The 12,253-nt window shown below is 44.9% G+C and overlaps 1 protein-coding gene across 1 annotated transcript in view; it reads left to right on the top strand.

Annotated features, from left to right (window-relative positions):
• The window catches only part of DNAH6 (dynein axonemal heavy chain 6), a 621,891-nt gene that overhangs the window by 192,547 nt on the left and 417,091 nt on the right, over positions 1-12,253 (top strand). Inside the window, exons 30-32 of the mRNA XM_069743176.1 lie at positions 7,529-7,696; positions 7,791-7,939; positions 8,021-8,128. Coding sequence (XP_069599277.1) covers positions 7,529-7,696; positions 7,791-7,939; positions 8,021-8,128 — 425 coding nt within the window. The remainder of the gene's footprint in view (positions 1-7,528; positions 7,697-7,790; positions 7,940-8,020; positions 8,129-12,253) is intronic.

Genomic DNA, 12,253 nt, shown 5'->3' with positions numbered 1-12,253 from the left:
CCCCCCAAGGAACTTATCTAGATGCCTAGTGAGCACTTTAAACCCTCAGGTGCTTCACAAATTGATCCGTAAAAATGAAAAAGTACTTTTTTTTCACAAAAAATTTCTTTTAGCCTCAATTTTTTCATTTTCACATGGGCAATAGGATAAAATGGATCCTAAAATTTGTTGAGCAATTTCTCCCGAGTACGCCGATACCTCATATGTGGGGGTAAACCACTGTTTGGGCACACGGCAGGGCTCGGAAGGGAAGGCGCGCCTTTTGACTTTTTGAATGGAAAATTAGCTCCAATTGTTAGCGGACACCATGTCGCATTTGGAGAGCCCCTGTGTGCCTATGCAATGGAGCTCCCCACAAGTGACCCCATTTTGGAAACTAGACCCCCCAAGGAACTTATCTAGATGCATACTGAGCACTTTAAACCCCCAGGTGCTTCACAGAAGTTTATAATGCAGGGCCATGAAAATAAAAAATAATTTTTCTTTTCTCAAAAATTATTTTTTAGCCTGGAATTTCCTATTTTGCCAATGGTAATAGGAGAAATTGGACCATAAATGTTGTTGTCCAGTTTGTCCTGAGTACGCAGATACCCCATATGTGGGGGTAAACCACTGTTTGGGCGCACGGCAGGGCTCAGAAGGGAAGGCACGCCATTTGGCTTTTTAAATGGAAAATTAGCTCCAATCATTAGCGGACACCATGTCGCGTTTGGAGAGCCCCTGTGTGCCTAAACATTGGAGATCCCCCACAAATGACCCCATTTTGGAAACTAGACCCCCAAAGGAACTAATCTAGATGTGTGGTGAGCACTTTGAACCCTCAAGTGCTTCACAGAAGTTTATAACGCAGAGCCATGAAAATAAAAATAAAAAATTCTTTTCTCAAAAATGATTTTTTAGCCCGCAATTTTTTATTTTCCCAAGGGTAACAGGAGAAATTTGACCCCAAAAGTTGTTTTGCAGTTTCTCCTGAGTACGCTGATACCCAATATGTGGGGGTAAACCACTGTTTAGGCACATGCTGGGGCTCGGAAGTGAAGTAGTGATGTTTTGAAATGCAGACTTTGATGGAATGCTCTGCGGGCGTCACGTTGCGTTTGCAGAGCCCCTGATGTGGCTAAACAGTAGAAACCCCCCACAAGTGACCCCATTTTGGAAACTAGACCCCCAAAGGAACTTATCTAGATATGTGGTGAGCACTTTCAACCCCCAAGTGCTTTACAGAAGTTTATAACGCAGAGCCGTGAAAATAATAAATACGTTTTCTTTCCTCAAAAATAATTTTTTAGCCCAAAATTTTTTATTTTCCCAAGGGTTACAGGAGAAATTGGACCATAAAAGTTGTTGTCCAGTTTCTCCTGAGTAAGCTGATACCCCATGTGTGGGGGTAAACCACTGTTTGGGCACACGTGGGGGCTCAGAAGGGAAGTAGTGACTTTTGAAATGCAGACTTTGATGGAATGGTCTGCGGGCGTCACGTTGCGTTTGCAGAGTCCCTGGTGTGCCTAAACAGTAGAAACCCCACACAAGTGACCGCATTTTGGAAACTAGACCCCCAAAGGAACTTATCTAGATATGTGGTGAGCACTTTCAACCCCCAAGTGCTTTACAGAAGTTTATAACGCAGAGCCGTGAAAATAATAAATACGTTTCCTTTCCTCAAAAATAATTTTTTAGCCCAGAATTTTTTATTTTACCAAGGGTTACAGGAGAAATTGGACCACAAAAGTTGTTGTCCAGTTTCTCCTGAGTACGCTGATACCCCATGTGTGGGGGTAAACCACTGTTTGGGCACACGTGGGGGCTCAGAAGGGAAGTAATGACTTTTGAAATGCAGACTTTGATGGAATGGTCTGCGGGCGTCACGTTGCGTTTGCAGAGTCCCTGGTGTGCCTAAACAGTAGAAACCCCCCACAAGTGACCCCATTTTGGAAACTAGACCCCCCAAGGAACTTATCTAGATATGTGGTGAGCACTTTGAACCCCCAAGTGCTTCACAGACGTTTACAACGCAGAGCCGTGAAAATAAAAAATCATTTTTCTTTCCTTAAAAATGATGTTTTAGCAAGCAATTTTTTATTTTCTCAAGGGTAACAGGAGAAATTGGACCCCAGTAATTGTTGCGCAGTTTATCCTGAGTATGCTGGTGCCCCATATGTGGGGGTAAACCACTGTTTGGGCACACGTCGGGGCTCGGAAGTGAGGGAGCACCATTTGACTTTTTGAATACAAGATTGGCTGGAATCAATGGTGGCGCCATGTTGCGTTTGGAGACCCCCTGATGTGCCTAAACAGTGGAAACCCCTCAATTCTAACTCCAACACACCCCTAAACCTTATCCCAACTGTAGCCGTAACCCTAATCACAACCCTAACCCCAACACACCCGTAACCCCAACACACCCCTAACCCTAACCACAACCCTAATTCCAACCCAACCCTAACCCTAAGGCTATGTGCCAACGTTGCGGATTCGTATGAGATTTTTCAGCACCATTTTTGAAAAATCCGCGGGTAAAAGGCACTGCGTTTTACCTGCGGATTTTCCGCGGATTTCCAGTGTTTTTTGTCCGGATTTCACCTGCGGATTCCTATTGAGGAACAGGTGTAAAACGCTGCAGAATCCGCACAAAGAATTGACATGCTGCGGAAAATACAACGCAGCGTTCCCGCGTGGTATTTTCCGCACCATGGGCACAGCGGATTTGGCTTTCCATATGTTTACATGGTACTGTAAACCTGATGGAAGACTGCTGCGGATCCGCAGCGGCCAATCCGCACTGTGTGCACATAGCCTAATTCTAAAGGTATGTGAACACGCTGCGGAAAACACTGCGGATCCGCAGCAGTTTCCCATGAGCTTACAGTTCAATGTAAACCTATGGGAAACAAAAATCGCTGTACACATGCTGCGGAAAAACTGCACGGAAAAGCAGCGGTTTACATTCCGCAGCATGTCACTTCTTTGCGGATTCCGCAGCGGATTTACAACTGCTCAAATAGAAAATCGCAGTTGTAAAACCGCATTGAAATGCGCAGAAAAAACATGGTAAATCCGCCATAAATCTGCAGCGGTTTAGCACTGCGGATTTATCAAATCCTCTGCGGAAAAATCCGCATAGGACCAGAATACGTGTGCACATCCCGAACCCTACCCCTAACCCTACCCCTACCCCTACCCCTACCCCTAACCCTACACCTACCCCTAACCCTACACCTAACCCTACCCCTAACCCTACCCCTAACCCTAGTTCTTACCCCAACCTTAAAAAAACCTTGGAAAAAAAAATTTTTTTTATTTTTTTTATTGTCCCTACCTATGGGGGTGACAAAGGGGGGGGGGGTCATTTACTTTTTTTTTTATTTTGATCACTGAGATAGGTTATATCTCAGTGATCAAAATTCACTCAGGAACGAATCTGCCGGCCGGCAGATTCGGCGGGCGCACTGCACATGCGCCCGCCATTTTGGAAGATGGCGGCGCCCAGCAAAGAAGACGGACGGACCCCGGGAGGCCAGGTAAGTATAAGGGGGGGAGATCAGGGCACGGGGATGGGCGTCGGAGCATGGGGGGTGGATCGGAACACGGGGGGGTGGATTGGAGCACGGAGTGGGGGATCGCTGTGCGGGCGGGTGGATCGGAGCACGGGGGGGATCGCTGTGCGGGGGGGAGATCGCTGTGCGGGGGGGGGATCAGAGTGCGGGGGGGTTTGATTGGAGCACGGGGGGTGTGATTGGATCACGGGGGTGTGATTGGAGCACGGGGGGAGCGGGCAGGAGGACGGGGGAGCGGAGCACAGGACCGAGGGGAGCGGACCACAGATCGGGGGGCTGGGGGGGCGATCGGAGGGGTGGGGTGGGTGCACATTAGTGTTTCCAGCCATGGCCGATGATATTGCAGCATCGGCCATGGCTGGATTGTAATATTTCACCATTTTTTTAGGTGAAATATTACAAATCGCTCTGATTGGCAGTTTCACTTTCAACAGCCAATCAGAGCGATCGTAGCCACGGGGGGGTGAAGCCACCCCCCTGGGCTAAACTACCACTCCCCCTGTCCCTGCAGATCGGGTGAAATGGGAGTTAACCCTTTCACCAGATCTGCAGGGACGCGATCTTTCCATGACGCATATGCTGCATCATGGGTCGGAATGGCACCGACTTTCATGACGCAGCGTATGCGTCAAAGGTCGGAAAGGGGTTAATACATGTTATGATAGTACTTTTTGTAGCATTTATTCTTACCTGTAGCAGCTAATGAAAACCATATAATTTACTGCTTTTTATAAAGTTTATAATCATACTGCTCTTGTTATTCAGCCTTAAGTATATAGATGTACCTTGACCAACAGCTCATTCTACAAAGTATGATGTCCCCACAGTCCCTCACCCAATATGACATCCCCACACACAGTATGGTTTTCCCACACACAGTATAGTGTTACCTGAGTCCACCACACAGTATAATGTTCCCACACACAAAAGTGATTTTCTCACAGCCCCACAGTATTATGTCCCCACAGCACTTCATACAATTACGATGTCCCCACAAAGATCCTCATACAGGATAATGGCCCCACAGTCTCTCATAAAGTATTATGTCCCCACCGTAACTCACACAGTATTATTGTCCCACACAAGTATAAAAGCACACTTTGCACCCCCCTCCCTTACACGCCTCACAGGCTGTTTACTTACATCCAAGGGTTTCCACAATACCCCTGTCACAGGTGTGTTAGATGCTACAGACAGTCACTCTGCATCTGGCTGCAGAAGGTCTCTGCGTTTGGCATTGCAGATGTCTTCTTAATTCTTCTGACCTTTGGACCCAGTGGCAACATCCCTCCAGCTCTAATTGACATACCTGGACCTGGGTGTTTATAGACTCTTAGTCTATTTCAGGGAGTCGCCGGTGATATTCACATTTTTCCTTTGTGAAAACTTGGAGCTATAGCAGTCGGCTTACTTCCTCTCTGGTGGTGTTGGAGGACGTTTGGTGTTACCTCTCTGAGTGTGCTCAAGATAAGTTGCTTCCCCTTATTTGTTTCCCTTTCTTCTCTTTAATGTACAGTGGGGACTGACCAGTGCTCATCCCCCCTTCCCTGTTCAGTGCCTAGCTCTAGGGATATACAGGGCGTATGTTCCTGCTTGGTGATTGGTGTGGAACCAATGTAGGGATGATAGGTGAGGCAGGTTGTTATTAGATCTTCCTAGGGGTCTCCACTCCCCCTTTCCCTAGCGTTTGGGCTTCCTTCCCCTCTTCCCCTCGTGTTGCATTTTGTTTTCCCACCCTGTGTATGACATTATCACAGGCTGAACATATTTAGGAAGAAAAATGACATGTGGTTTTATTTGTGTGTGTTTTTTTTCTCTTGGGTATGGTTTTATTTTTTCCTTTTCTCCCTTGGTTATGGATCCGGTTGCAGGGCTGGCAGAGCAGCTACAATGTATATCTCTGAAGGTGAATGACTTCCACTATGAGGTTCAGCTGCAGCAACAGCGGCTGCAGGTTGCTGATGTTGGGGTCTCTGCCGGTAGGCCGGTCCAGCTGGAACCCAAGGTTGCCCTCCTGCACAGGTTTTGCGGAGGTAGAGACAAGTTTTTTGTGTTCAAGGAAGCTTGCAAACTGTAATTTACACTTTATCCTCACTCCTCCGGAAATGAGGAGCAACGAGATGGTATTGTGATCTCTTCTGTACGGAGATCCTCAATCCAGGGCTTCCCCTTTGCTGGAGAGTTCAGTTTGTCTCCATTCTGTGGAGTCTCCTTGGCTGAATCCTAGTTGCGTCACCTTCAGCAGGGGAATCAGTCAATGGAAACGTATAGCTCCGAATTCCGCAGATGGGCAACTGAAACAAAATGAAATGACCCGCTGTCAGAAGCCAATTTCTTCAGGGTCTTCTTGAAAGGTTGAAGGATACTTTGGCAGGGTATGAAACCCCTGAATCCTTGGAGGCTGCTATGTCGTTGGCTATACGCATTGATAAACGCCTTTGGGATAGGTGGATAAAACGCTGAGCCTCTTTTTCGGGCTATTGCCCCTTTGCCAGGAGAGTGATTTAGTGGTGAACCAGTTCTGGGGAATGTGGAGGAACCCATGCAGTTAGGAGGTGCCTCTGCATCGTACATTTCCCTGGATATTTGCAAAAAGAAGGGAGTGGGTTTTTTTGTGTAAAAAAGGCATTTTTTAGGGGGCCTGTCCTTTGATGCCTAAGTAAAAGGAGACTTGTTTAACCCTTGGTAGCCGGGGTGCATTCATCGTCAACCTGCAGTTCTCAGTTTGTCATGACAGCAGAGGTGTGCTGGAGAGCAAAACTTAAGAGATTTCTGTGTTTGTTGACAGTGGAGCTGGAGTCAGCATGATTGATGATGAGTTTGCTAGAACTCATGGGCTGGCATGCTGTACTTTAGTTAATCCCATTCCCATCTTCACCATCGACTCAGCCCCACTTGCACAGAAAGCTCTTACTCAAATTGTACATAATATAAGACTAAGGGTGGGGTTGATTCATTGAGAGATAATTCCTTGCTATGTCTTGGACCGTCTTCCCACCCCAATTGTATTGGGTCTTCCCTGTTGATGAAGCATAATCTGATGGTGGATTGGCAAGCCAGGGAGATCATTGTGTGGGGAGAATACTGCCATGAAGGTGTTCTCCAAGTTGGATTTAAGGAAGGCATACAACCTGGATAGAATCAGAGAAGGGGATGAATGGAAAATGGCATTCAATACCCCTGAGTGTCATTACGAGTCTGGTCATGCCTTTTGGTCTGACAAATACACCTGCGATTTTCCAACATTTCATTAATTATATTTTCCATCATTTGGTCGCCAGGTTTGTGGTGGTCTATCTGGATGATATTTTGGTTTACTCACCGGTATTGAGACACATCAGGGGCATGTTAAACAGGTGTTGCAAATATTAAAGGAAAAAAAAACTATATGCCAAACTAGAAAAATGTGTTTTCGCCATCCAGGAGGTAGTTTTTGGGATACCTGTTGTCATCTTCGGGTTTTCGGATGGATCCGGAGGAGGTCTGTGCTGTCCCTCCCGAGAACCTGAAGTTGCTACAACATTTTCTGGGTTTTAACAATTTTTACTGGAAATTCATCCAAAATTATTCTGTAGTTGTGAAACCCCTTACTGACTTGACAAGGAAGGGGTCTGATTTTTCCAAATTGTCAGATGCTGCCCTGCATTCTGTGGACGCATAGTGGGCATGGGATTTCTTGAAATTTCATCCACTATGCTGTAACAGCATCCAAACCACAGCATTTACTGATTGTCTGCAAATAACCTCAAAGTCACCATCTAGAAACCTGCTCTTCATAACTTACTCGTACATCATGTATTACTGGGAGGGATACTTCCACAAGAGAAAAATGTGAAGCTAGGAGCAGACTGTAAGCTGAAACATGAAGGAATCTGAACGAAGGTTTGTGCAACTTTTAACTTAACTAAGGGTATTTACAAATACTGTATGTGTATAAAAAATGGTTTATCAACACTATGTAACTTTATCTTTAGCTCTCCAGATTTATGTTCGAAGGTCGAGAGATCAAACTTGTTATGACATGTGCAGCATTTATTACAATGAACCCAGGCTATGCAGGAAGGACTGAGCTACCAGACAACCTGAAGGCACTTTTCAGACCATTCTCTATGATGGTGCCAAATTATGCTTTGATTGCTGAGGTACGAGTACAGTTAAATAATAACAATAATAATAATTATAATAAAAACATCTGTCCGTTGTAAAAAAAAAATATTTTTTATTTTAAATTTTTAGGTCATTCTGTATTCTGAAGGTTTTGAATCCAGTAAAGTTCTGGCCCGCAAGATGACACAGATGTATAAACTTTGCAGTGAACAGTTATCCCAACAAGATCACTATGACTTTGGGATGAGAGCTGTCAAATCAGTTTTAGTTATGGCTGGGTAAGAAATGTCTGTGCATTATATTAGAATGTTACCTTACTAAAATATACTAAAATGTGTGTAACTTTCTATCTTTTTAAGCTCATTGAAGAGAGAGAATCCTGATTTAGATGAAGATGTGGTCCTGATTCGGGCTTTGAGGGACTCAAATCTACCAAAGTTCTTAACAGATGATGCTGAATTATTCAGGTGTGTAAATCTGTAACGTGGCCCGCTGCATAACCTTCCTTTTCACACATGGCTGATGCAAAAATATGTGCTGCAATATGGGAAAAACTCCTGTAGCATATTTCATTCAGAAGGTCACATGACCGTTTTGTCCCCATCTGAGAAAATCGTTCCGATTGTGCCAATCACACTCTGACCAGAGTTTTTGTCAGAGTTTGATCAAAGTAGATCAGAGTGTGAATTGATTTTCTCAGATGTGGAAAGAATAAAAATATAAAAAAAGGTTTCTCCTCTTTCTCTATAATGTCAGTTATCCGAGTCCGATGTTTTCCACTGTCCCATAGGCATGGATGGGCAAGTGCCATCCGATCGCAGGCAAATCGTGCATACTGTGATTTTTTTCCTTAGACCGTTTTGGTCAAAGAAAAAAATCTGATATGTGCAAAGTCCCATAGAATTACATGGGGATTTGCTATGTCTATGTGCACATGCAGCATGGTGGCTCATTGGTTAGCACTGTTGCTTTGCAGCACTGGGGCCCTGGGTTCAAATCTCACTGAAGACAATATCTGCAAGCAGTTTGTATGTCCTTTGTGGGTGTCCTCCGGGTTCTCTAGTTTCCTACCATGCTCAAAGACATACTGATAGGGAATTTAGATTATGAGCACCAATGGGGACATTGATTATGATTAGTGATCAGCGAATATACTCGTTACTCGAGATTTCTCAAGCATGCTCAGGTGTCCTCCGAGTAGTTTTTAGTGCTCGGAGATTTAGTTTTTCTTGCCGCAGCTGAATGATTTACATCTGTTAGCCAGCATAAGTACATGTGGGAATTCCCTAGTAACTAAAAAATACTTGGAGGACCACCGAGCATGCTCGAGAAATCTCGAGTAACTAGTATATTCTCTCATCACTAATTATGATGTTTGCAAAGTGCTCTGGAATTAATGGTGCTATGTAAGTAAGTACAATAAGGAAATAAATATTTATGCAATGAAAAAAAATGGTTGTGAAGTTGTATTTAAGATTCTTAATTTAAGGCCAAGAACATTTGAATAATAGATCTCACATGCATGTAACATGGTTGCTTTTTTTGTGACGAAATGCCTTTATTTTGGGCATCAGTCACAGATAAATGATGGACATGCTAGTGCTTGGTACAGCTGTGCTCAAAAGTTTACAAACCCGGCAGAATTTTTTCTTTCTTGGCCTTTTTCAGAGAATATGAATGCTAACACCAAAACTTTTTCTCCACTCATGGTTAGTGGTTGGGTGAAACCTGTTGTGAATTCTGTGGCAGAGCTCCCTCCTGTGGTCACAAGTGGTACTTCGGCTGATTCTCTCTGTGAGCTTCCGTTGGTGGAGGAAAGTGGTACTGCGGCTTCTGAGTTTCCTTCCTCAGGTGATGTAGAGAAGTCGTTAGGTGCTGCTCTATTTAACTCCACCTAGTGCTTTGATCCTGGCCTCCAGTCAATGTTCTAGTATTGGACCTGTTTCCTCCTGGATCGTTCCTGTGGCCTGCTGCTCTGCATAGCTAAGTTCCGCTTTGCTATTTTGTTTGCTGTTTTTTTTCTGTCCAGCTTGTCTATTTGTTTTTTCTTGCTTGCTGGAAGCTCTGGGACGCAGAGGGTGTACCTCCGTGCCATTAGTTCGGTACGGAGGGTCTTTTTGCCCCCTTTGCGTGGTTGTTTGTAGGGTTTTGTGTTGACCGCAAAGTTACCTTTCCTATCCTCGCTCTGTTCAGAAAGTCGGGCCTCACTTTGCTAAATCTATTTCATCTCTACGTTTGTCTTTTCATCTTAACTCACAGTCATTATATGTGGGGGCTGCCTTTTCCTTTGGGGTATTTCTCTGAGGCAAGGTAGGCTTATTTTCTATCTTCAGGCTAGCTAGTTTCTCAGGCTGTGCCGAGTTGCATAGGAAGCGTTAGGCGCAATCCACGGCTGCCTCTAGTGTGGTTGGAGAGGATTAGGGATTGCGGTCAGCAGAGTTCCCACGTCTCAGAGCTCGTTCTATGTTTTTGGGTTATTGTCAGGTCACTGTATGTGCTCTGACCTCTATGTCCATTGTGGTACTGAATTACCTTATCATAACAGTACTGGAGGCCCAAAGTACTAATGATTCTCAATAGAGGGAAAAAAGAAGTTCTGAGACCATTTTTTTTTCTCTGCACTGTGTTTTGCCTTTTTTTTCCCCTAGACATTTGGGTGGTTCAGGACACAGGTGTGGACATGGACATTCAGGGTCTGTGCTCTTCAATGGATAATCTCGTTATAAATGTACAAAAGATTCAAGATTTGGTGGTTCAGAAGCCTATGTTAGAACCAAGAATTCCTATTCCTGATTTGTTTTATGGTGATAGAGCCAAGTTTGTGAATTTCAAAAATAATTGCAAACTGTTTCTGGCCTTGAAACCTCGCTCCTCTGGTGACCCAGTTCAACAAGTGAGAATTATTATTTCTTTTTTGCGTGGCGACCCTCAAGACTGGGCATTTTCCCTTGCGCCAGGAGATCCTGCATTAAGTAATATTGATGCGTTTTTCCTGGCGCTCGGATTGCTGTATGATGAGCCTAATTCAGTGGATCAGGCAGAGAAAAATTTGCTGGCTCTGTGTCAGGGTCAGGATGAGATAGAGGTATATTGTCAGAAATTTAGAAAGTGGTCCGTACTCACTCAATGGAATGAAGGTGCGCTCGCAGCTATTTTCAGAAAAGGTCTCTCTGAAGCCCTTAAGGATGTCATGGTGGGATTTCCTATGCCTGCTGGTCTGAATGAGTCTATGTCTTTGGCCATTCAGATCGGTCGACGCTTGCGTGAGCGTAAATCTGTGCACCATTTGGCGGTATTACCTGAGCTTAAACCTGAGCCTATGCAGTGCGATAGGACTTTGACCAGAGTTGAACGGCAAGAACACAGACGTCTGAATGGGCTGTGTTTCTACTGTGGTGATTCCACTCATGCTATCTCTGATTGTCCTAAGCGCACTAAGCGGTTCGCTAGGTCTGCCACCATTGGTACGGTACAGTCAAAATTTCTTCTGTCCGTTACCTTGATCTGCTCTGTCATCGTATTCTGTCATGGCATTTGTGGATTCAGGCGCTGCCCTGAATTTGATGGACTTGGAGTATGCTAGGCGTTGTGGGTTTTTCTTGGAGCCCTTGCAGTGTCCTATTCCATTGAGAGGAATTGATGCTACGCTTTTGGCCAAGAATAAGCCTCAGTACTGGACCCAGCTGACCATGTGCATGGCTCCTGCACATCAGGAGGTTATTCGCTTTCTGGTGTTGCATAATCTGCATGATGTGGTCGTGTTGGGGTTGCCATGGCTACAAGTCCATAATCCAGTATTAGATTGGAAATCCATGTCTGTGTCCAGCTGGGGTTGTCAGGGGGTACATGGTGATGTCCCATTTCTGACTATTTCGTCATCCACCCCTTCTGAGGTTCCAGAGTTCTTGTCTGATTACCGGGATGTATTTGATGAGCCCAAGTCCGATACCCTACCTCCGCATAGGGATTGTGATTGTGCTATCGATTTGATTCCTGGTAGTAAATTCCCAAAAGGTCGACTGTTTAATTTATCTGTGCCTGAGCATGCCGCTATGCGGAGTTATGTGAAGGAGTCCTTGGAGAAGGGGCATATTCGCCCGTCATCGTCGCCATTAGGAGCAGGGTTCTTTTTTGTAGCCAAGAAGGATGGTTCACTGAGACCCTGTATAGATTACCGCCTTCTAAATAAGATCACGGTTAAATTTCAGTACCCCTTGCCGTTGTTATCTGATTTGTTTGCTCGGATTAAGGGGGCTAGTTGGTTCACCAAGATAGATCTTCGTGGTGCGTATAATCTTGTGCGTATTAAGCGAGGCAATGAATGGAAAACTGCATTTAATACGCCCGAGGGCCATTTTGAGTATCTAGTAATGCCGTTCGGACTTGCCAATGCTCCATCAGTGTTTCAGTCCTTTATGCATGACATCTTCCGAGAGTACCTGGATAAATTCCTGATTGTGTACTTGGATGACATTTTGATCTTCTCGGATGATTGGGAGTCTCATGTGAAGCAGGTCAGAACGGTGTTTCAGGTCCTGCGTGCTAATTCTTTGTTTGTGAAGGGATCAAAGTGTCTCTTTGGTGTTCAGAAG

This window comes from Ranitomeya imitator, chromosome 1, assembly GCF_032444005.1.
Source record: "Ranitomeya imitator isolate aRanImi1 chromosome 1, aRanImi1.pri, whole genome shotgun sequence".
NCBI lineage: Eukaryota > Metazoa > Chordata > Amphibia > Anura > Dendrobatidae > Ranitomeya > Ranitomeya imitator.
Note: the sequence above shows the minus strand (reverse complement) of the source record. Positions and strands in the feature narration are given on the sequence as shown.